The 23,835-nt window shown below is 43.4% G+C and overlaps 1 protein-coding gene across 2 annotated transcripts in view; it reads left to right on the plus strand.

Moving 5' to 3' along the window:
- The window catches only part of ddr1 (discoidin domain receptor tyrosine kinase 1), a 79,776-nt gene that overhangs the window by 38,143 nt on the left and 17,798 nt on the right, over positions 1 to 23,835 (plus strand). For both annotated transcript variants that reach the window (XM_062973682.1, XM_062973683.1), the window contains exons 2-8: positions 1,264 to 1,386; positions 6,548 to 6,650; positions 8,525 to 8,753; positions 10,641 to 10,788; positions 12,490 to 12,592; positions 14,465 to 14,651; positions 23,144 to 23,390. In XM_062973682.1, the coding sequence (XP_062829752.1) occupies positions 1,308 to 1,386; positions 6,548 to 6,650; positions 8,525 to 8,753; positions 10,641 to 10,788; positions 12,490 to 12,592; positions 14,465 to 14,651; positions 23,144 to 23,390 (1,096 nt within the window). In that variant the 5' untranslated portion in view covers positions 1,264 to 1,307. The remainder of the gene's footprint in view (positions 1 to 1,263; positions 1,387 to 6,547; positions 6,651 to 8,524; positions 8,754 to 10,640; positions 10,789 to 12,489; positions 12,593 to 14,464; positions 14,652 to 23,143; positions 23,391 to 23,835) is intronic.

Below are 23,835 nucleotides of genomic sequence, written 5' to 3' on the forward strand. Positions count from 1 at the left end.
CAGTGTGGTGTAGCAGCCTGAACATTGGCCATGACTTCGGAGACCAGGGTTTGAATACCGTTGAGTGATCTGGGCAAGTCACACACTCTCAGCCTCAGATGAAGGGAAAGGGAAAGCTCCTTGGAACAAAGCTTACCAGGAGAACCCTGTGATAGGTTTGCCTTAGGGTCACCATTCACTGGAAACCAATGAGAGGCAAACACCATGACAAAGGGGTGGTTTGAGTGTGATTTTCCTGCTTCTTGGCAGGGGGTTGGACTGGATAGCCCGTGAGGTCTCTTCCAACTCTATGATTCTATGACAATCCTAGAGTCGCTAGAAACAGGGATGCCAGTAGTTGCTGGGACTTGCAGTAGCATCCACACAATTTCCAGCTCTGGACTCAATCACATTTTGCAGGTTTTAGAACAAGTAGAATATTTTATGTTCATTTTCCCAAATATGTTCATATCATAGGATGGCTTTTTTTCATAGAAAGTATCGGGGATGCAAGGATGCCCAACTGCATGTTGTATCTGTTTCTGTGTTTGGCCTGGCAAGTGCCATTCCAGGACAATCTGTGAAAGAACAAACCAACCAAATCCCCACTTGACAAGAGTGGTTCTCTTTGGAGTGTCTGGTTAGCCTCCACTGGAAGCAATGTGCTGGATGAGACAGAGAGAGATGCTTTGTTTGATCCAGCATGGGCTGTTATGTTCTTTTGTGAACCCAGTGGGAGTTGAGCAGCCAAACCGCTGGGTTCACAGTGGCATGGCATGTAGCTATCTGTGCTCTGTCATGAGCACGAGGATCTCTGTTTCATTTCTAATAAATCACTCCATTGTTTGACCTCTCTGAGCATGTTTCACCAATATTTGACCTGATTGAACCGAGCTGTTTGTTTTGACTGATCAAATGACTGGCTCTCTTGTTCGGTCTTGGGATCTCCCACATGCCCAGCGTATGCCCAGACCACATCTTTGGCTTGTGTCCCTGTTGGATGAGTGATGAAGACAACGATGTGTCACACTGCTTGCTGTCAGAGTGTGTCAACCCCGGTCCCTTTCTGGTCCAGATAGGAAAGTGAAGACAATACCAGGATGCTTGTGACTCTTATCTGTGGAATGTGTGCTATTCAGTTGCAAAGGGAAAAAGGGTCTGAATCGGGAAAGGGAAGGAGCACGGATGCCCGCTCATGTTGAGTCACTTAACAATGGCTCTGTCAAGGAGGTGGCTTACAGAGACCCACTTGTGGCTAATGGCTGTTTTCTGCCCTTTCCAGAGGTATGACGGTTCTACGGTCGGTGTAGCCAGTAAGCCCAGCAAGGATGATCGGACCCATGATGCTTTGCTTGCTGCTCTTGGCTTCCCTTTCTTCAGCTGAACTGGAAGAACACTTTGACCCAGGTAAGTGTGTTTGCCCATAGTTTATTCAAAGTATACTCTGCCTCTCTCCCACCAAGGTGGTTTCCAGGATTTGAAAGTTCTGTTAGCCCTTCACATTTGTGAATTTGACTCTGATGGACTTGATTATTCACAGGTTTTCTCTGGGAATCTTTAGATCATCCAGTGTCATTCTCTGTTCAGCCTTTGCCAGTGATTGAACACAGAGTCATGCTGGATAACAACAACAACAACAACAACTACTACTACTACTACTACTACTACTACTACTACTACTACTTTATTTATACCCTGCCACCATCTCCCCAAGTGGACTCGGGGTGGCTTACATGGGGCAGAGCCCGGACAGCATAATCAGATAAAAACAACATACAAACAATTCACAATATAACAAGATAAAAACAAAATATGATATAAAACAAAGGTATTATAATAGTTGATAATATCAGTCAACCATCAAATACAATTCTGTCATATACATAGGTGGAGGAACTGAAACATCTATGCAAGAATACAATAAGATAAAATGCATAGATAATAAAATAGGGACCTAATAAATACCAGATAATACCATATGGGGTTAGCTATCTAATGCTTGTCTCACCAAAGGCCAACCGAAACATCCAAGTCTTTAGTTGTTTCCTGAAGAGAAAACACCTCTAGTAATCTCTAGGTCCTCTAGGTTATTTTGTGGTCAACATCTGGTGTAAAACATCTCAAGGAAAAAAATGCAACATTTTTAATTGGTATTTTTCTACATTTGTGGGGGTTCTGTGCTCCAATTCAAGTGACTGTTGCAGTTAACGTATATGTTGAACATCCCTTATCTGAATTCTGAAATCTGAGATACTCTGAAGTATTAGTCACATGGGTGACTGAGATAGTGGCACTTTTGCCTTCTAATGGGTCATTGTACATAAAATTGGTCAACATGTTGCATGAAATGGGATTCAGGCTTTGTACGTAAGTTCTGTATTTGGCACATAAATGAATTCTGTGTTTCGATTTGGATCTCATTTCTATCAAGTACTATATTTTCAAATTCAAAAGAATCCGAAATCCAAAACACTTCTGTTCCCAAGCATTTCAGTAAAAGCTACTCAACCTGTAGAAGTTGGCTAAAAACATTATGTTGCAGATATTTTTGTTTTGTTTTTAAATTAAATCACATCTTTGTTTAAAAAGCTAATTTATAATATATTTTTAAAACAATGAAACACATACAAGGATGAAGACACAGCACACCGTTATCAGTACTATGCAATTAAAAAAAGTCCTGCCTAAATATGAAGGTCTTTACCTGCCAGTGGAAAGACACCAGGCAAAAGACCATGTGGTGGCACATCTACACTGTATTTCAAAAGCGGGCAAATCATGGAGCTGATTTGGGTCACGTAGGCAAAACCCAATTATTATGGCCCTGAATCAAGTTAACCAAAGCTGTGAATTGTTCTGGAGATTCCATAAGAATCTGGAGCAAACCTAGACATGGAGTCCATAGTTAGGCTGTTTTGAGCTGGAAGCACTCACGACTGTTTACATGGCTATCCTGTATTCCCCAGGTTTGTGTGATCCAGGGACATGGGATGGCACTTACTGTCCTCCTCCTGTTGTCATCGTAGTGGCAGCCAGCAGGTGTGAAATGCCTTGTCACCTGGAGTAATGTCAGCCATGGCAAAAGGGTGTTTAATGAAGGGGGGAAGGAAGAAGCAATCTCTCCTTTCTCCCCGTCCTCTCCCATGTCACTTTGGCACCCTAGTCAATGTCAAGAAATGGCCACCATAGTATCATAGAATAATAGAATTGGAAGAGACCACATGGGCCCTCTAGTCCAACCCTCTGCCATGCAGGAAAAACACAATCGAAGCACGCCTGACAGATGCCCAACCAGCCTCTGTTTAAAAGCTTCCAAAGAAGGAGCTTCCACTACACTCCAAGGCAGAGAGTTTCACTGCTGAACAAGTCGTATGGTCAGGAAGTTCTTTCCATGGATCCTCTGGAATTTCCTTAAGTGTAATTTGAACCCATTGCTCCATTGAGTCCTAGTTTCCTGTGCAGCAGACCACAAACCTGCTCCCTCTGCTTAAGGACACCCTTTCAAATGTTTAAACATGGCGACCAACCATTTTGCACCCAGTGGTTGCCACTACAACAAGAACAGGAGTGGGATGGACAGGGTGACCATTCAGTGTTGCTGAATGGAGTTTGGCACTTCTGAATGGTCAGAACCCCTTCCCACCTTCTGCAGGAGGCTGGGAACTGATGGTAAGAACCACACAGGGCCAGTCTGGATTTGGACACTCCGGATTGGCCCTGGAATACAGTGTCCATGTAGAACTTCCCTTTGGCCTTTGCTCCACAGCCTTGGAGCAGCCACAGAGAAGGCCTTTCCTCATGTCCTCACCAGATGTGATTGTGATGGTGGTGGGACTAAAAGAAAAGACACCTCTGAAAATGTTAAAAAGATCTGATCTTTCAGGCAACCTGGGCTTGAGCCATATAGATCATAACCAACTGAATTATATGCAGAAATTGATGAGTAAAAAGTGAAGAGATTTCAACTTACTTAAATCTCTTGTTGAGTTGGATTCAAGTGAGGAAAGCCTTGGAGAGAAGGTGTTCCTATAAGCGAGGGTTTTCATTGCAGGGGCCCACCATTGTATTTCATTCAGGTTCATACATCACAGAGGATATCAAAGCAGACTATCATATTGCACTCCTAGGGTTAAGGTCTGTTGCTTCTTAATATGGAGTCAGCATGTTTTACTGGTGTCAGCACTGGACTATGATTTTGAAGACTATGGTTGGATTCCTCACTTGGTTGTGAAAAGCCATTGGGTGACTTTGAGTGACTCATGCACTCTTAGAACCAGAAAACTATGTTAGGGTAAAATAGTGATGATGATGATGATGATGATGATGATGATGATGATGATGATGATGATGAATTTATTACCCACCCCTCCCTGTGGCTCGAGGCAGAATACAACATCATTAAAACAAGAGATAAAACATTATTGAAAGACATACAACAAGATACACAAAGTTAAAATATAAGTTAAAATCTACTGATAAAATGCAGATTAAAATTAACAACTTAAAATTGACTGGATAGGCCTGCCGGAAGAGATGGTTCTTCAGTTGTGTCTTAAATTTTGACAGCTGGTTTAGCTGTCGAATCTCTTCCGGCGGGTCATTCCACAGTCTTGGGGCAGCTGATGAAAAGGTCCTCTGGGTGACAGTTGCCAGTCGGAAACAACTTGAAGGCACACAAACAGCAACATTGAATTTTGAGAATATAGAAACAACAATCAAGGAACTGAATAACTTGTAACTAGTTACTTAAGGAGAAATGATGTAGCAAAGCAATATTTCCAAGTATGAGTGTTATTGTTTTACTGGTGCAATCACAAATGGTTTCTAGGTACTTTAAAAAATAACTTATAAAGGGAACAATGCAATCAAGGGTGAGGCAGCCCCACCCTTGGCGGATCATGTCAATTATCTTGTAAAACTACAGCTCCCTGGATTCCCTAGAATTGCACCATGGCAGTGGTGACAAAATGCAATTAATTCAGCAGTTAGATGACACCTCTTCTGTCTTTCTTTGTATCTTACATAATTTTATAAACATTGGTATTGGGTGAGGGAAATCTCGAGATATTATAGAGAAGTTTCAATGAGTTCTAGTGAGCATTAGCCAATGGTGGGGAATGCTGGACTCCAAGAACATTTGGAAAACATCATCATTCACACCCTTTCATGATTTCAACAGCCTACAGTGGCACAGTGGGTTAAATCCTTGCACCAGCAGGACTGCTGAATGACAGGTCGGCGGTTTCCTTTGGGAAACATCCTTGCAGATGGCATGTTCTCTCACATCAGGAGCGACTTGCAGTTTCTCAAGTTGCTCCTGACATGAAAAAAGAGATTTTTTTTCCAAGTTGGAATCAGCAAAGGCTTTCAATAAGATCTTTTTAAATCTCCTTTTCTTCAACATACCAACTTTGTGATATCTGTTTCTTGAAACAGAGTAGGCAGTATTCCAAATTCACCGGGAGTTGGGCTTTTACAAGGTCTTTAGTCTTCTTTGCCAAAGGGAGCTAGTGCCTCTCCAAACTACAACTCCATGAATTCCATAGCATTGAGCCCTGGCAGTTAAAGTGGTGTAAAATTGCATTAATTCCCGCGTAAATGCACCCTAGAAAAGAAAGAATCACTTGCATTCTGTGGATAAAAATATGGAACTGGATCCTGATTGCACAGGGAAAAAGTAACTATTTGCCTACATCCGATATCTTGAAATGCACTGTTCTAGATACTATCCAATGTTACAGTCAAAAGACCATTGAATTGAACACACGTAACATGCTTTAATTCCTAGGTTGAATCCAGCAAAGTACACCCTTGTGATTTCAGTGACCTTCCATGCTTGCAACTGATGAAGTAGACATAAATCTACATTTTTTTGTGCTATTACCTTCATTCTCTTAGAAACTCAAAGGTGCTACAAAATACCTTTGAACACCAATATTCCATAGTAGCACAACTTTTTCTTTGGTGTGAGGGTAGAGTGCCATCTAGTGGCAGACATTGGCAATCCAGTATTAAATGTTTTGCTTTTGTTTGGCGAGAGAACTACTTTTCTAAAAGTATGTTTGTTTTTTGATATTGCAAAGGTATAATAGGATTTTAATTCCCCCTCCACATTTTTCCCAACACTTAACTGCTACTAATTGGTGACTGATATCTAGATGCTTGCCAATTGCTAGCAACTAGTTGTTAGTAATTGTTAAAAACTTCTTACTGGCTTGTGTTGTCGAAGGCTTTCATGGCCGGGATCACAGGGTTGTTGTATGTTTTCCGGGCTATATGGCCATGTTTCAGAATGTTCTTATGGGCAATTTCTATGAACTAGTAGCTGGTAGTTAATTCCCACCCCAGAAACAAACTATGTTACATTAAGGTTATAATTCTAATTTAATGAAGAATAGCCTCACTTTTTCAGCATTATAATGGTTAGTTTCTAACCACTGTTATAGTTAGATGAGTATAAAGAGCAGAGTAGGAATATCACTTGGTGCATTATTGGAAGACAGATGAGAGATTTATATGAATGAAATATTAATAGCTTTCACTGTGTTCCTTTTCTTCCCCCTTACAGCTAAGTGCCGCTATGCGCTGGGCATGCAAGATCGTGCCATCCCCGATGAAGCCCTCTCTGCCTCCAGCTCATGGTCCGACTCAACGGCAGCCAAACACAGCAGGTGATGAGGATAGGGAAGGCATTTGAACCATCAGCCTATTATTTTATTGAGCATCCACATCTGGATTCAGCATTTTATTTTAAAAATCTTCTAAAAATATTTTAGTGCAAGTCAGACCAGACATGGGGTGCATCTGCATTGTAAAATTAAGGCAGTTTGGCACCACCTTAACTGCCATGGCTCAATGCTATGGAATCCTGATGTTTGTAGTTTGGTGAGGCACCAGCACACTTTGGCAGAGAAGCCTAAAGAATTTGTAAAGCTACAACTTCTTTGATTCGATAGAATTGAGCCATGACCTTTATTGTGCATTAATTCTGCATTATAGATATACCCATGAAGGCACCTAACAACATAATTCCTTATTGCTGGGCTCTTTTCTGTGCTTTCTGAAGACATGCTTGGAAAGTTACCTTTAAAAAAAAGATGTACAAGTGAAAGTTGAATTTAGTTCATGTATACAGTTTTGAGAAATTCTAACATTTTTACATACTTTGAAAAATTTCTTTTAGTTGTGGAGATTAGTACTTAGGAAAGCTATCCTTTTGTACTATAGTTCCTATAGTACTTCAGTTGTAGGCTGTACACCTTGAGATCCTGACAGTTGTAGTCCAAAAAAGTAACTTTCTCAAATTTTAATAAAACTGAGCAAATAATCTGAGATTCTGGGAGTTGTATAGTTGGCCCTCCACATTTGCAGATGTGACTTTTTAGGATTTGATAATCCATGGATTTGATTAATATGTTCTCCCCAGGAATCTGTAGCTCCCCAGTGCAACACTATGACCAATTTCTGCTAATGTTGATCATATAGTTATACTGGAGGCCCTAGAGATTCCTAGAGAGGTGTTTTCACAGATCAGTGTAGTGTTGTGTGTTTATAATTAGTTTATCCACTTTTGCAGGACTCTTGTACCCCTAATCCCAGTAACTGTATCCTAAAAAGCAGTGTTTATTTTCAAAAATTCAAATCACAACAAGTTTCCAGTTCTTTAAACCACACTTAGAATCTCTATAGCAAGCTGTCTCAGAAGAAGGGGCAGTATATGTCTGTGTACATATAGGCAAAAATGTCTATATTTGGAGTAATTTTCTATTATCAAAGAGTGAGACTTCAGTCCAACTTTTTTATTCTTTCTGTCAGAGCCTAGGAAAGTTACTTTGGGAAGGCCTTCCATTTTCGTGTGGTGTTAGGGGGCACAGGACTCCTGCAAAAGTGGGAAAAGTGTGAATAAAAAAACCTCTGTTATTTTACCTAAGAGTGCATCTGTCTAGGAATCTCTTTGTTATCTAGCACAATTCAGTGGTCAGCTTTTGGAAGACATTGTTTATAGAGTTGTGCTGGATGAGTTATAAATTCTAGAAAGGACATATTAACCAAATGCACAAGTAAACAAATACACAAAAGTTAAACCCACAAATGTGAAGGGTCATGTGTTGTGTGTGATGCAAAGGGGATTTAAACATTATCATAGAATCATATAGCCCCATTTGTGCAATGGGTGCCTTGTGCCAGCTGAACAGCTGACTGAAAGCTCAGAGGTTTGAATCTGAGGAGTGGGGTGAGCTCCCGTCTGTCAGCTCTAACTCCCCATGTGGGGACATGAGAGAAGTCTCCCACATGATGGTAAAACATCAAACATCTGGGCGTCCCTGGGCAACGTCTCTCACACCAGAATAACGTAAGTTTCTCAAGTCACTTCTGACATGGAAAAAAAATAGAATCATATAATTGAAAGAGACCACATGAGCCATCGAGTCCAACCTTCTGCTGTTTGGGAACACACAATCAAAGTGTTATGTTTAAAGGCCAGGCACATGTTATTTATGTAAAGTTAGTGATTATCAGCTTTCGTTCTCTCCTTGCCATCCAGGTTAGCACTGAATGAGGGAGATGGAGCCTGGTGCCCTGCAGGACCTGTCTACCCCAATGATGCTGAGTATTTGGAGATCGATTTGCGTCGGCTGCACTTCTTGACCTTGGTGGGGACCCAGGGGCGCCATGCCAATGGCCACGGCAAAGAGTTTGCCCGCGCTTACCGGCTCCACTACAGTCGCGATGGACACCGCTGGATGCCTTGGCGGGACCGGTGGGGCAATGAGGTAAGCAAAGGACTGAACTGATTCAGCAAAGGCGGCTTTTCTTTCATTGATATATGAGTATTAGAGACATACTGCATATACTCGAGTATAAGCCTAGTTTTTCAGCCCTCTTTTTAAGACTGAAAAAGCCCCCCTCAGCTTATACTCGGGTGAGGATCCAGGTTGGCTTATATTTGGGTCAGCTCATACTCAAGAATATATGGTACATTTATTATTTTTCTCTATTATTATTGGTATTATTACATACCTTATTTTTCTCTATTATTGTTGCTACTACAGTAGAGTCTCACTAATCCAAGCCTCGCTTATCCAAGCCTCTGGATAATCCAAGCCATTTTTGTAGTCAATGTTTCCAATATATTGTGATATTTTGGTGCTAAATTCATAAATACAGTAATTACAACATGACATTACTGCGTATTAAACTACTTTTTCTGTCAAATTTGTTGTATAACATGAAGTTTTGGTGCTTAATTTGTAAAATCATAACCTAATTTGATGTTTAATAGGCTTTTCCTTGATCAGTCCTTATAATCCAAGATATTCGCTTATCCAAGCTTCTGCCGGCCCGTTTAGCTTGGATTAGTGAGACTCTACTGTATTACATTTATTTTACTCTATTTGTATTATTATTAATAATAAATTTATTATTTCACTCTGATCTTATTATTATTATTATTATTATTATTATTATTATTATTGCATTTATTTATTTATTTACAGCATTTATATTCCGCCCTTCTCACCCCGAAGGGGACTCAGGGCAGATCACATTACACATATAGGCAAACATTCAATGCCTTTTAACATAGAACAAAGACAAACAAACATAGGCTCCGAGTGGGGCTCGAACTCATGACCTCCTGGTCAGAGTGATTCATTGCAGTTAATTGCACTGGCTTGCTCTCCCTCCTTGCTCTCCCTTGAAGAAGATGGGAATACTGATTTGATCAAAGTTGGACAGTCTTATCTTAAATTTGAGCTTTATTGTAAATAATTCAAAAACATTTAACCTACTGATGCCTCAATTAATGTAATTTTATTGGTATCTATTTTTATTTCTGAAATTTACCACCCTCGGCTTATACTGGAGTCAATGTTTTCGCAGTTTTTTTGTGGTAAAATTAGGTGCCTCGGCTTATATTCGGGGCGGCTTATACTCGAGTATATACGATAGTTTATAAGTCTAAACAACCATTCCAAGAGACATAGCTACCAATGGTTGAGAGGAATCAATATATGCTGAATGGGTGTGGAACAAGGAGTGTCAACAGTCTTTGATGGTCCTAGTGTTTTAGTCACTAACGTCAGTGATCCAGTAATCTTGAGAAAACCAAACATTCTCAGCCTTAGTGGAAGGCAATGACAAAAACAGTCTTGGCAAGAAAACTCTGTGATAGGTTTTTGGGCTTCTGTTAGGGCTGTTCCTTGTTGGTTCTTTCCCAAGCCTTCTGAAGTAGGGCTTGGAAAGTTCCTTTCACAATTAACTAGTTCCACAATTAACTATCATTCCAATTAGAGCTTGCAAATAACTAGCTACAACTATTTAAAGTTGGTCCAAAGATAGGCTTACCTCTCTGTCTGGACTGACGCAGTGTGTCTTATAGATAAAAGAGTTCTCCTGGCATGCCAGGCTAAGCTACTAGGTTAGATACCATTTCCAAAATCCATCTGCCAGCGGCCATGTTGACTGTGGATTATAGAAGCTATTGCCCAAAATGTATGTTTTCCAAACTGTGATGACTTTTCAGGTGTTCTGACAAAACTGTAATTTTTAAAGAGCTCCACCCTGTTTAAACCTTTGTCCCAAATTAGAGTTGTTTTTAACGGATTCTTAAGAAGTGATAGAAAAATTATGCTCCTTCATGGCTATTATCTGTCCCTTAGGTGATTTCGGGTAACGAAAACACAAAGGACGTGGTATTGAAGGATCTGGGACCACCAGTCATTGCCCGATACGTCCGCTTCTTCCCGCGTGCAGACCGCGTCATGAGTGTCTGCCTCCGTGTGGAGCTCTATGGTTGTGTTTGGAAAGGTGAGCCAATCAACTTTTGTATCTTTGCCTAGAAATATGGTGACATTTAACTGTTTGTTTAAACCAGGGGTCCTGAAACATTTTAAGCCGAGGGCCGATTCACGATCCCTCAGACTGTTGTGGGCCAGACTACAGTTTGAAAAACAAAACATGAACAAATTCCTATGTGCACTGCACATACCATGTTTGTACTGCAAAAAGACATGAAGTAAATAAAATATTTAAAATGAATAACAATTTTAACTAACATTAACTTACCAGTATTTTAGTGGGAAGTGTGAGCCTGCTTTTGGCTGATTCTAGTCAAAGTAATTAGGATTTTTGTTTTTGTGTGCATTTAAGTTGTTTCAAACTTGGGATGACCCTAAGGCTAAAGTTTAGGATGGAGACTGAGTAAATGGTTTTGGAGGGCTGTATCTGACCTGTGGGCCTTAGTTTGGGGACTCTTAATTTAAACCAGTGGTTCTCAACTTGGGGTCCCCAGATGTTTTTGGCCTACAACTCCCAGAAATCCCGGCCAGTTTACCAGCTGTTAGGATTTCTGGAAGTTGAAAGCCAAAAACATCTGGGGACCCCAAGTTGAGAACCACTGGTTTAAACTATGGGTGGATGATGGCATGATAGACAGGACCAGTTCTTCCTGATTCCTCTGTGAGCTGCTCTCTCTTATGGACACATGTAGAAACAATATGGTGAGATTATTAGAGTGGAGTTCTAATCCTTTTAAAACTGAAATGTAAAAACTGGAAGGCTGGTATATCTCAAAACAAAATAAAATGCTCCTGGACTATCCTTATTTCCATTAATGCCGCAAGTGCCTGCATCCATCCTCAGGGAAATTTGCGTAAAAGAAAAACAGTGGCTGGCTTTCGTGCTCTACTTTTTGAAGTGTGTCAGAGCAAACAGAAATGATATGCTGATCTGGGACATCTTGGGAAGCCTAAAAGGCTCTTGTGAAATGAGAAATTGTTATTTTTGGTGTGATATGTGGGGAACTGGGTGAGCTTGATTTGGCCTGGTGGGTATTTTCCAAAGGTTTCTGTAGTCCAGCCAGCTGCAAACTGCATTTGGCCAGTTCATATGTCACACCAAATCATGGTTGAACTTTCTTAACCAGCATGAAATCATTAAGCTGGGCAAGACCACAAAGACCATTCACTCCAGGCCTTTTCTGCTATGCAGGAATGCATAATTCAGCATAAGATTTATACTGAGCCAGCGGTTTTCTGTCCTTATTTTCTTAGTCTTTAAAGTATTGAGTTTGTTGGTATAGTTACTGAATAAAGTTGTTCCCAGTTTACACCGAGAATTGCATTATGCCTGCTCCATATCTGCATTGGATGTGAGGTTATAGCTCAGTGTCAGAGCAACACTTTACAAGCAAAAGTTGCCCAGTTCAATCCCTGGTTTCTGCAGTTCAAAAAGATCAGTTTATATATGGTGGGAAAGCACTTTGTCCCAAGATCCTGAAGAACCACGGTTGGGATGAAGCTAGGCTTAAGGACCCAGTGATTTTGACTCAGCACAAGGCAGTTTTGAAGTTCCAGTTTTATTGGCTAATGTTTGACCTGGATAACTTTTGTGTTTTTATCTCCATATACCAAAATACCTTTGCCATACTTAAGGATTTTATCTATTGCAGTTTCCCAGGTGAAGCTTTTCTGTTAATTGTGTTATGTGTCTCTTCATCTTCACTCACAGACGGCCTTCAGTCATACACCGCTCCACTAGGCCAAGTCATGCCTCTTGTCCCTGAACCCGTCTACCTGAATGACTCCACCTATGACGGGCACAGCGTCCACAAGTGAGTGAGTGGACCTGTTGTTGCATTCTGTCTCTGAACATGAATATTTGTACTGGAATCTTTAGCTTCATTGAACAAGTTTAGATGATGATAGTAGTTCGTAGAATTATAGAGTTGGAAGAGAGCACAAGGGCTATCCATTTCAAACCTTTTCTGCCATGCAGAAATGCACAAACAGAGCACTCCCAATAAATGGCCATTCGGTGTCTATGTAAAAACCTCCAAAGAAGGAGACTTCACATAATGTGAGGCAGAGTATTCCACTTGAATACCTCTTGGTAGTAGCTGCATATTGACTCAACGATCACATTGTAGCCTAGTAAATGGACATCTTGTTGTCTGTTGCCACAAAAGATTACATATCTTTATCTCCTCAGTCTCATATGGGAAATGAATAGTTGCAAAGTTTAAGAGGTATCATGTTGCACTCTATGTTTAGAACACCTTTCCCCCCAGCACCACACAGAGTCCAGTAGTTACTAACTATAGCAGTTTATTTACATAGCCTGTACAAAAGGGGGAAAAGGACATTTCCCAAAAGGCAGCAGAAAATGTGCTATGCAATGGCAGTAGTCCATAGATACAAAAGATCAATAATCCATGAAAATCCAGGAAGTCAAGAACATAGACATAAATCCATAGGCATAAAAACAGGAATTTTCCAAGGCTAAAACTCATTCAGGAACAAGGCAAACACAAGAGACTTAAAGCATGATCAGGAGAGCTGGAACATGAACGTGAGTCTATGGCAACGTCTGCTCTGGAGACAACACTCAGTAAACATCACTTAATTTAAGCCCGGGCACCTAATTAATCTATCCTTGACTCCCTCCATGCAGAGGCCTAATCTGATATCATGGGTAAACTCCCCAAACTCCTCATCTGCACCTGCAGGAGGCCTTGAAGGCCGATTCCCAAGAGAAACAGACTTTTTTTCTGACATTGAAATCCCAAACATCCTCTCACTCCTATGCACTTACCAGCACTTCTCTTTCGCTCTGATCTGAGCCGTGCAAATCACCCTGCTCACACACAGACTCATCCATGGGAAACCCATCATCCCCCTCATCCTGCAAGGAATCCCCAGCATCTTGCTGCTGAACCCCAACATATCATCTCAGACAAGACACTATTTCAGGCTCAGTGAACTCTCCAAAATTGAAGTAACAAACTTCAATTACCCAGCACCCTCTGTATTCACCATTGGAGGAGTAAAATGTATAACAATTTCTGTTTGCATTTATCTTTTCTCTGGATTATCACCTCCACCCTGCCCACCCAATCAGACCTTCTCATACAGTTCCAGGCCTGGAAACCAAGGCTAGCTAACATGTGGCCTGTGGATTGCAAAGAGCTGTTTTTGTATCTATCTGACTGATAGAAACAATGAGACAGGTTCCTTTTCCTTTTTCCTCTCTCTTGAAAAGGAATGAGATGCTTTATTCCACCAGTAGATTTTTATAATTCAGAGGAGCACAGGGGTTTTAACATATTACCATCAATTACATATAAAGCAGGTATGGGCAAACTTTGGCCCTCCAAGTGTTTTGGGAGTTGAGGTCCAAAACACCTGGAGGGCCAAAGTTTGCCTGTACCTGATACAAAGCCACTGAAACCACTGGCTTTCAGTGGCAACATAACTTTGACAGCAGTAGCAATAATGTGGCTGACTTCCCTAACAGTAGAAATGTCACCTTTTTCAAACTACTTTAGCTTCATGGGATCCGTCCATAGAAACGTCCCCTTTGTCTGGAATGAGTTGGGATAACATCTGCAGGACATGCCTTCTTGATTCACCAGTGAAAGGCTAATGAGATCCATCCTTCTTCCTTGCTGATCTGCTTGTTAACTAAGCCTTTATTCCAAACACAGGTTGCATTTTGGGGGTCTTGGCCAGTTGACCGATGGGGTGGTAGGCCTGGACGATTTCACCCAAACCAAGGAGCTACGTGTTTGGCCAGGATACGACTACGTGGGCTGGAGGAACAGCTCTTTCCCTGGTGGCTTCATCGAGATGGAGTTTGAGTTCGATCAACTCAGAGCCTTTACTTACATGAAGGTAATACAGCACAGAGTTGAACTTTTTTTGACAGATTTGTTTGGACATAAATGGGATGGCAGAAATGAAGAACCAGCCCTGTCACAAGAAGCTGAAGTCAAATGAAGTCGATGTTGGGAGAAGGAAATGAATCAATAGGTTCAGCTTATAAAGAAGGTTGCAGATAACCCTTTGAATCTGCAGGTGTGACTTTTGGAAATTCATCTTACTAAATTCATGGAATTTAGTAAGATGAATGAATTAATAAATTAATATTTTATTTCAGTCAATGACTAGTATTAATTTATTAAGATGTTCTTCTTGGGAATCTTTAGGTCCTTCAGTGCAGCTCTTGGTTCAACTTTTGTCAGATGTCCAAAAGTTGACCAAACCTAAAGATTCCTAAAAAGGTGATCCTCTTAGACAAAAAAAAAATTAGCAGATTTTTATTTATATATTTTCACTTTCACAGGGGCCCTGTGCCCCTGACTACAGCAAATGTGGGGGATGACTGTATTTCTAGGACTGTGAGAAGAGCAATTTCCAAACATTTGAGCATTCAGATGGGCCGGGCTTTAGCACAGCAGGTTAACCACCAGCTGCAATATATTTTACCAATCGAAAGATTGGCAGTTTGAAGCCCGGGTTGGGGTGAGTGCCCAACCTTCAGACCAGCTCATTGCCCACATAGCAGTTTGAAAACAGCTGTGAGTAGATAAATAGGTATGGCTGAAGAGGGGAGATATTTTAATTGCATCATAAAGGAAATACCAGAAAAATGCCGGCAATCAAAAAAAGGAGAAAGTCTATGAACAGGGCTTTTCAACATGGAGGATGGAGTGACACCACGCCCCCCCCCAGCGGCCGGAATCCAGCACAACCACTAGGATGCCGAAGATGGGAAATATCTATATACCTCTATCTGTTATCTGTCCTATCTGTGTATAATGGCATTGAATGTTTGCTGTATATGTGTTCTGTGATCCATCCTGAGTCCCCTTCGGGGTGAAAAGGATGAAATATAAATGCTGTAAACAAACAAACTGTCAGGACCCAGGCTGCAAGGCACCAATAACCATACACAGAGGCCAGAATCTATCTAATATCTTTATTGAAGGAATATATAAAGTTAATAAAAACAAGTGTAGAAAATAGTCCAGAATTAGACCTTTCAGGAAAGGTCAAAATTAGTTCAAAAAAGCAATGTCCAATATGAAATATTAAGGTCCAAAGTTGTAATCCAATAACCGAAACACTCACTTTGCCAGGCAAAGTGAGGGGAGATGGCAAGGTCCTTTAGTCCATGAACTTGAACAAGGCTAGGAAATAACTTGATACTTGAAACAAGGCTTGAATCGTGGAACAAGGTAGCAAGGAACAAGAACAAGGTCCGTGGAATAACTTGGTAAAATCCGTGAAACAAGGCAAGGTTTAGTCCTGGGAAACAAGGCAAGATCCGTAGGTAAACAAAGGCTGGGAAACAGGAGCGAAGGCTGGAAACAAGGACAAGGCTTGAGCAGGAACGAGGCTTGAAACGGAGCGCGCTGTCCAGACACAACTCGCTCCGGAGGCTGACGAATTGACTCCGCAAAGTTACTTCGCGGGTAAAACACCTATATAGAGTCTAACTTTCCCGCCGAAGCAGTTCTCTGGGAACCAGAAACGAAAGCTAAACTCTGAGGCCAGATGTTTGACTCCTTAAAGATTCTCACGAAAAGCAGGCTTAATTGGCTAAATTCTTAGCTGTTATTCTAGCACTCCTGCGCGAGGCTGCTTCCAAACCTCTCTGTTGTTTACAAAATTCATGGCGAGAGAACACAGGAGATGTAGGCTCAGGGTTTGTTTGACATACTTCTGGGGCACAACTTTCTTGCAGGTGCAAGGTTCCCAGATCTGCCTGGGAAAGATCTTGCTGAGAAGATTCCAGTTCTGACTGGGAAGGTAAAAAACCCAAGTTTTCTTCTTCATCAGGCATCACAATGTCATGAGCAGGACTACAAGGCCCATGAGTCATCACACTATCCCCCTCCTCAAGCCCCCTCCCAAACTGGGACACTCTCCCCAAGGCGCGAGGTCGTGGCTTGGCGGGATAGGTCTGATGAAAGCGACGGGTCAGATCAGGAGCATGGACTGTGGAGGCGTCTTCCCAAGAGCGTTCCTCAGGGCCAAAACCCACCCAGTCAATGAGATATTGCAGGCGGCGGCGGTGAAAGCGAGAATCCAAAATGTCCTCAACCTCGAACTCCTCCTCCCCATTCATCAAAACAGGAGGGGGGGCCGGTTGGTCTGTATCAGGACGCACACCATCCGCCGGAAGGAGCAGGGAGCGGTGAAACACTGGGTGAATGCGCATTGAACGCGGAAGTTGGAGTTTGAAAGTCACGGGGTTTAATTGCGCCACCACAGGATAGGGGCCAATGAAACGGGCATCTAACTTCCGGCAAGGGCGATGGGAGGGCAAAAAGCGAGTGGACAGAAAAACCCGATCTCCTACCTTGATTTCGGGGCCCGGTTGGCGATGTTTGTCCGCGTGACGTTTATAGTCCTCCTTGGCTTGGTCTAGTTGTTGGAGCAAAAGTTGTTGCACCGCTGTGAGTTCCTGCAGCCAATCCTCTGCTGCGGGGACTTCTGAAGTTTCAATGACAGGGGGAAAGAAACGTGGATGGAAGCCGTAGTTTGCAAAGAACGGCGTTTCTTTTGTAGAAGCTTGAACTCCATTGTTGTAGGCAAACTCCGACAGTGGTAACAGGGAAGCCCAATTATCCTGTTGGTAGTTTACATAACAGCGAAGGTACTGTTCCAAAGTGGCATTGGTGCGCTCCGTTTGCCCATCTGTTTGAGGATGATGAGCTGAAGATAAACGAGAGTCTATGCCCAATAGTTTTTGTAGTGCCTTCCAGAAACGAGAGGTGAATTGAGATCCACGGTCTGTGACCAGACTCTTGGGCAATCCATGTAATCTGAAAACATGTTGGAGGAATAGATCTGCCGTCTCTTTGGCCGTGGGAAGGCCTTCACAGGGAATGAAATGGGCTAACTTGGTGAAAAGGTCCACCACCACTAGGATCGTGGTGAATCCACAGGAAGGTGGTAGGTCAGTGATAAAATCCGCAGAGATTATTTCCCATGGGCGAGATGGAGTAGGAAGGGGATGCAGAAGCCCTGAGGGCTTCTCCCGTCTTGTCTTGGAGCGCTGGCATACTGGGCAGGTGTTGACATATTTTTCCACATCCTTGCGGATCTTGGGCCACCAGAAATCTCTTAGGATCAAATGCATGGTTTTAAATAGTCCGAAATGCCCTGCTGGCTTGCAGTCATGACACAGACGAAGTGCTTTTTCCCTGCCCTGCCCTGGTGGGATATAAACATGATTTCTATAGCAAAGCAGTCCATCCTTAAGTGAGAAGGGAAATTGCAATCCTTGACGGAGTTGGTCTTGCGCCCAGGCATCTGCTTGCTGACTAGCCCTGATTTCTTGAGCACAGAGGGGTCCAAGAGTAGGAGAAGTTGAATCAATGAGAGTGGATTTGGTGTTCCCCACTGTGAGCGTGGGAAAGTTCTCGGGTTGTAATAGTTGGGATTCAAAGGTCTCCTTGCGTCCTGCAGCGTATTCCGGTTTACGTGACAGGGCGTCTGCTTGCTTGGTTTGAGCTGGGGTTACATAATGAATCTGGAAGTTAAAACGTTCAAAGAATAAAGCCCAACGTTGTTGCCTCTGATTTAGTTTGCGGGCGGTTCTTAGATGCTCTAGATTCCGATGATCAGTATGGACTTCAATGGGAAATTTGGCCCCTTCTAGCCAATGTCTCCAAGTTTCAAAGGCTGCCTTTATGGCCAATAGTTCCTTTTCCCAGATGGTGTAATTTCTCTCTGGTGCTGTTAGTTGACGGGAATAAAAGGCACAAGGATGAAGGTGATCTCCCACCGGTTGTAGGAGTACAGCCCCAATTGCCACATCAGAGGCGTCTGCTTGCACAACAAAAAGGGTTTCAGGATCTGGGTGCTGAAGAATTGGCTGGGACGTGAATAATTTCTTTAGTTGCTGGAACCCTTTCTCTGCTTGATCTGTCCAGCGGAAGGGCTGTTTCCCACGGATGCAGCTGATGATTGGGTCAGACCAGCGGGCAAAATCTGGAATGAACTTGCGGTAATAGTTCGCGAACCCCAAGAAACGCTGCACCTCTTTCTTGTTGGTTGGCGCCCGCCATTCCAATACTGCTGAAACCTTTGCCGGGTCCATGGAGAGCCCTAGAGGCGAGATGCGGTACCCCAGGAAATCTACCTCTTGTAGATCAAAAGCGCATTTTTCCAGCTTGGCATAGAGCCCATGATCCCGCAATCGTTGTAACACCATTTTGACGTGGTTCTCATGCTCTGATTGTGATCTAGAAAACACCAAAAAATCGTCGAGGTAGATTATCAAGAACCGATCTAGATAATCCTGAAAGATGTCATTGACAAAATGCTGGAACGTTGCGGGAGCTCCGCATAATCCATAATTCATAACTCGGGACTCAAATAATCCGAATTTAGTCTGGAAGGCGGTCTTCCACTCGTCCCCTTCTCTGATGCGAACTAGATTATAAGCCCCCCGAAGATCCAGCTTGGTGTAGACCTTGGCTCCTCGAAGTCGGTCTAGAAGGTCCGAGATTAAAGGCAGGGGATAGCTGTTTCGCTTTGTGATATTGTTCAATGCTCTATAGTCCACCACCAAGCGTAAGTCTCCTGACTTCTTTTTCACAAACATCACCGGGGAGGCGGCTGGGGATTGAGAGGGTCTGATGAATCCCTTGCGAAGGTTTGTCTCTATGAACTCCCTGAGAGCTTCTTGCTCCGGTTCAGTCAGGGAGTAGAGATGCCCTCGCGGGATCGGGGCCCTCTCCACCAAGTCAATGGCACAGTCATAAGGTCTATGTGGGGGTAGTCTCTCGGCTTCTTTTTCATTGAATACATCCCAATACTCGGAGTACTTCTTTGGCAAGGTGATAATGGGCTCGGTGTCTGTGGTATGGCAGACCTTGGCTACGAGGCAATGGTTTTGGCAGTACTTTGAAGCGAACTGCAGCTCCCTGTTGGACCAGGAGATGCTTGGGTCGTGAAGTGTCAGCCATGGAATCCCCAAAATCACAGGGAAATGGGGAACCTCAGTAACAAAGAAGGAAATCTCTTCCATATGTTCTCTTATCCACATCCTGGTGGGTTCCGACCACTGGCTTACGGGGCCCGTCTTGAGGGGGCGGCCGTCTATGGCTTGCACCACACGGGCATTCTTGAAGTCATGATATTGTAATCCCAGAGAGTCGGCATACTCTCTATCAATGAAATTGTTGGTGGCTCCGGAGTCTATCATGGCGTGGATCATGACGGGTCCCTTTTTTGCTGACCATAAGGTGACCACTAGAAGGAACAGGACCCCGGTTGGCGGCTCTTGAATGGGTTTTTTGACCGGGTTGGCGAGCCTCTCTACGCCCGGTCGTTGGCTTCCCCCGCCGGCTGTGTGCCAGCCGCCTCAGACGCCTTCGTCTCCGTGGAGGACGCCGCCGCAAGACGGGCGGCGGGCTTCCCTTTGGCTGGGCACTCCCTGGCGAAGTGGCCCCCGTTCCCGCAGTACCAACAGAGGTTTAAGCGTTGACGACGGGCCTTCTCGGCGGCATCTAGTCTGGGACGCACGTTGCCCAACTGCATCGGTACCTCCTCGCTTCCTCTGGGGTATGGGGTTGGTGGTGGGGGTCTCCACACTGGACGTGGCTGAACGCTGGCGGGAGCGGGGGGTTTTGCCCCAGCTCTACCGCTCTGGCCTCGAACCCACTGTTTCCTGTTGGCAATCATGACTTCAGCCCGTAAACATTGATCAATGAGTGCTTCGAGGGTCTGGGGAGGATCCACCTTGGAGATTTCCTCCAGCATTTCGATGTTGAGACCCTCCCGGAATTGTCCTCTAAGGGCTACATCATTCCAGACGGTGTTGTGGGCCAGCACTCGGAACTCGGCTATGTACTGAGACATGGGTCTGTCTCCTTGGAAAAGGCGGCGGAGTTTGTGACCGGCTGCCTCCAAATTGTCCTCGATTCCCCAAGTCTCCTTAAGGTGGTCCAAGAAGCGTTGCGCTGATCTTAGGTGTGGAGAGGCTTGGTCGAACAGTGCCGTCGCCCAGTTGGCCGCTGGCCCGTCTAGAAGACTGTAGACCCACGCCACTTTGATGTCTTCTTGGGGAAACTCGGCAGCACGGGCCTCTAGATAAGCTTGACATTGGCGACGGAAAACATGAACCTTAGAAGCTTCTCCAGTAAACTTGGTTGGCAACGCCATGGCCGGAAGACGGATTCCGCGTTCCTTCAAACCCTTTATTTCCCCATCCTGTGCATTGAGCTTATCACGGATTCGGTCCACCTCATCCTTGTCGATGGTGTAGGTAATCGGCTGGCCGCCCGGTCCAGGTCCGGCTCCGGTAGACATACTGGCCGAGGTTAATTGGTGCTTAGGGTGGCGGAGTCAAACTGTCAGGACCCAGGCTGCAAGGCACCAATAACCATACACAGAGGCCAGAATCTATCTAATATCTTTATTGAAGGAATATATAAAGTTAATAAAAACAAGTGTAGAAAATAGTCCAGAATTAGACCTTTCAGGAAAGGTCAAAATTAGTTCAAAAAAGCAATGTCCAATATGAAATATTAAGGTCCAAAGTTGTAATCCAATAACCGAAACACTCACTTTGCCAGGCAAAGTGAGGGGAGATGGCAAGGTCCTTTAGTCCATGAACTTGAACAAGGCTAGGAAATAACTTGATACTTGAAACAAGGCTTGAATCGTGGAACAAGGTAGCAAGGAACAAGAACAAGGTCCGTGGAATAACTTGGTAAAATCCGTGAAACAAGGCAAGGTTTAGTCCTGGGAAACAAGGCAAGATCCGTAGGTAAACAAAGGCTGGGAAACAGGAGCGAAGGCTGGAAACAAGGACAAGGCTTGAGCAGGAACGAGGCTTGAAACGGAGCGCGCTGTCCAGACACAACTCGCTCCGGAGGCTGACGAATTGACTCCGCAAAGTTACTTCGCGGGTAAAACACCTATATAGAGTCTAACTTTCCCGCCGAAGCAGTTCTCTGGGAACCAGAAACGAAAGCTAAACTCTGAGGCCAGATGTTTGACTCCTTAAAGATTCTCACGAAAAGCAGGCTTAATTGGCTAAATTCTTAGCTGTTATTCTAGCACTCCTGCGCGAGGCTGCTTCCAAACCTCTCTGTTGTTTACAAAATTCATGGCGAGAGAACACAGGAGATGTAGGCTCAGGGTTTGTTTGACATACTTCTGGGGCACAACTTTCTTGCAGGTGCAAGGTTCCCAGATCTGCCTGGGAAAGATCTTGCTGAGAAGATTCCAGTTCTGACTGGGAAGGTAAAAAACCCAAGTTTTCTTCTTCATCAGGCATCACAATGTCATGAGCAGGACTACAAGGCCCATGAGTCATCACACAAACAAACAAACAAACAATAACATCCATGTGAAAATAGCTAGATAAGATAGATAGATAGATGTACAGACAGATAGACAGACACAGTTAACTTTCCACTTTTATGAATTCCATTATTTGTGGATTTGATGAAAATGTTTCGATTTAGGAATTTTTAGGTCTTTCCAGGCCTTCCAGTGTGACACTCTGGTCAACTTCTGCTTAATGTTTCAGGATATTTTAGAGACAATATATCTCTAGAAACTCCTTTGTCCTCCAGTGCAATTCTATGATCAGTTTTGGCAGACCATAGAGTCATGCTAGACAACCTAGAGATTCTTAGAGAGGTGTTCTGTCAGGTTAGAAGTAAGTGTTTGGTTTTATTTGAGGATTTTTCACTTTTGCAAGGATTGTACTTCCATGACCCCAGTCAACGTGGAGGGCTGATTGTAGATAGATATTCTTCATTTTTGGACATACACCATTGAATGGCTTTAAGGAAGTCCCTCACTTGCTTAAAGAGTTCTGAACACCAGAATCAAGACAGTAAATAAGGAACACCACTCAGAAACAGGAGAACTCCAGACAGTTAACAATCAAGGGCCAGTTAACGCCACCCAAACAGGATGTTTCCAGTCAACAAAGGCCAGGCTCCCTCTATGCAGATACCCTCACTGATTGACTTTGCAGCTTAATGGTTACTTAAATGCTAATTCAAGCTTGCTAATTGAAACATTCACACTTTCTTTAAACATACAAGAGTTCTTTCCCACCCTGGACATTCCACAGATATATGTACACTCCACTTGCTTCATTGTCAACAAAACCTCTGGAGATGCCAGCCACAGATGTAGGGGAAACGTCAGGAGGGAATGCTGTTAGAACATGGCCATATAGCCAACAAATTCACAGTATCCCAGCTCTGCTCTTTATCTAGTGCCTCTGTTCTTCTTTTGAATGTTTTTTTCAACTAGATCAGAATTGTAGAGAAAGGAGCTCTCGTGTGTCTCCTGTATGCTACTCTCCCCTATTCATGCTTCCTGTGCCATTGTGTCCTCTCCAGGTTCACTGCAACAACATGCATACGCACGGGGTGAGCATCTTCCGGAAGGTGGACTGCCTCTTTAAGCGCAGCCTGGCCACAGCCTGGGAACCTGTCCCTGTCTCACAACAGCTTGCAGTGGATGTCAGGAACCCCAGCGCTCGCATCCTCACGGTGCCCCTGGAAGGACGCCTGGGACTGTTTGTCCAGTGCCATTTTCATTTCGCTGGCGAGTGGATGCTCTTCAGTGAAATAGCCTTCCTCTCAGGTGAGCCAGTGTTCCTTCATTTTGATATTCTCTTTCTCCACAGCCATGATAACAGTTGGCAGTCTCCTAAAGAGGCTTCTGGGTTTTAATCCAAACTTTAAAGAAGTGGTCTTCAGATTAAATTCAGTTATATTTAGCATCTTGAATAGCTTCTTCAAAAGTTGGACAAAAACTTGAGGCCAAGCACACAACAGAATTATACCACTATCATTCCATGTGTTGTCAAAGGCTTTTATGGTCTGAATCACTGTGTTGCTGTGAGTTTTCCGGGCTGTATGGCCATGTTCCAGAGAGAATGCTTCTGGAACATGGCCATACAGCCTGGAAAACTCACAGCAACCCACTATCATTCCACTTTAACTATTATAATTCTGCCTTGTACAATCCTGGGATTGTTAGTTTTTGGAAGAGCATTTAGAATTGTCAACTAAAGAGCTCCAGTGCA

This window comes from Anolis carolinensis, chromosome 2 (genome assembly GCF_035594765.1).
Source record: "Anolis carolinensis isolate JA03-04 chromosome 2, rAnoCar3.1.pri, whole genome shotgun sequence".
NCBI lineage: Eukaryota > Metazoa > Chordata > Lepidosauria > Squamata > Dactyloidae > Anolis > Anolis carolinensis.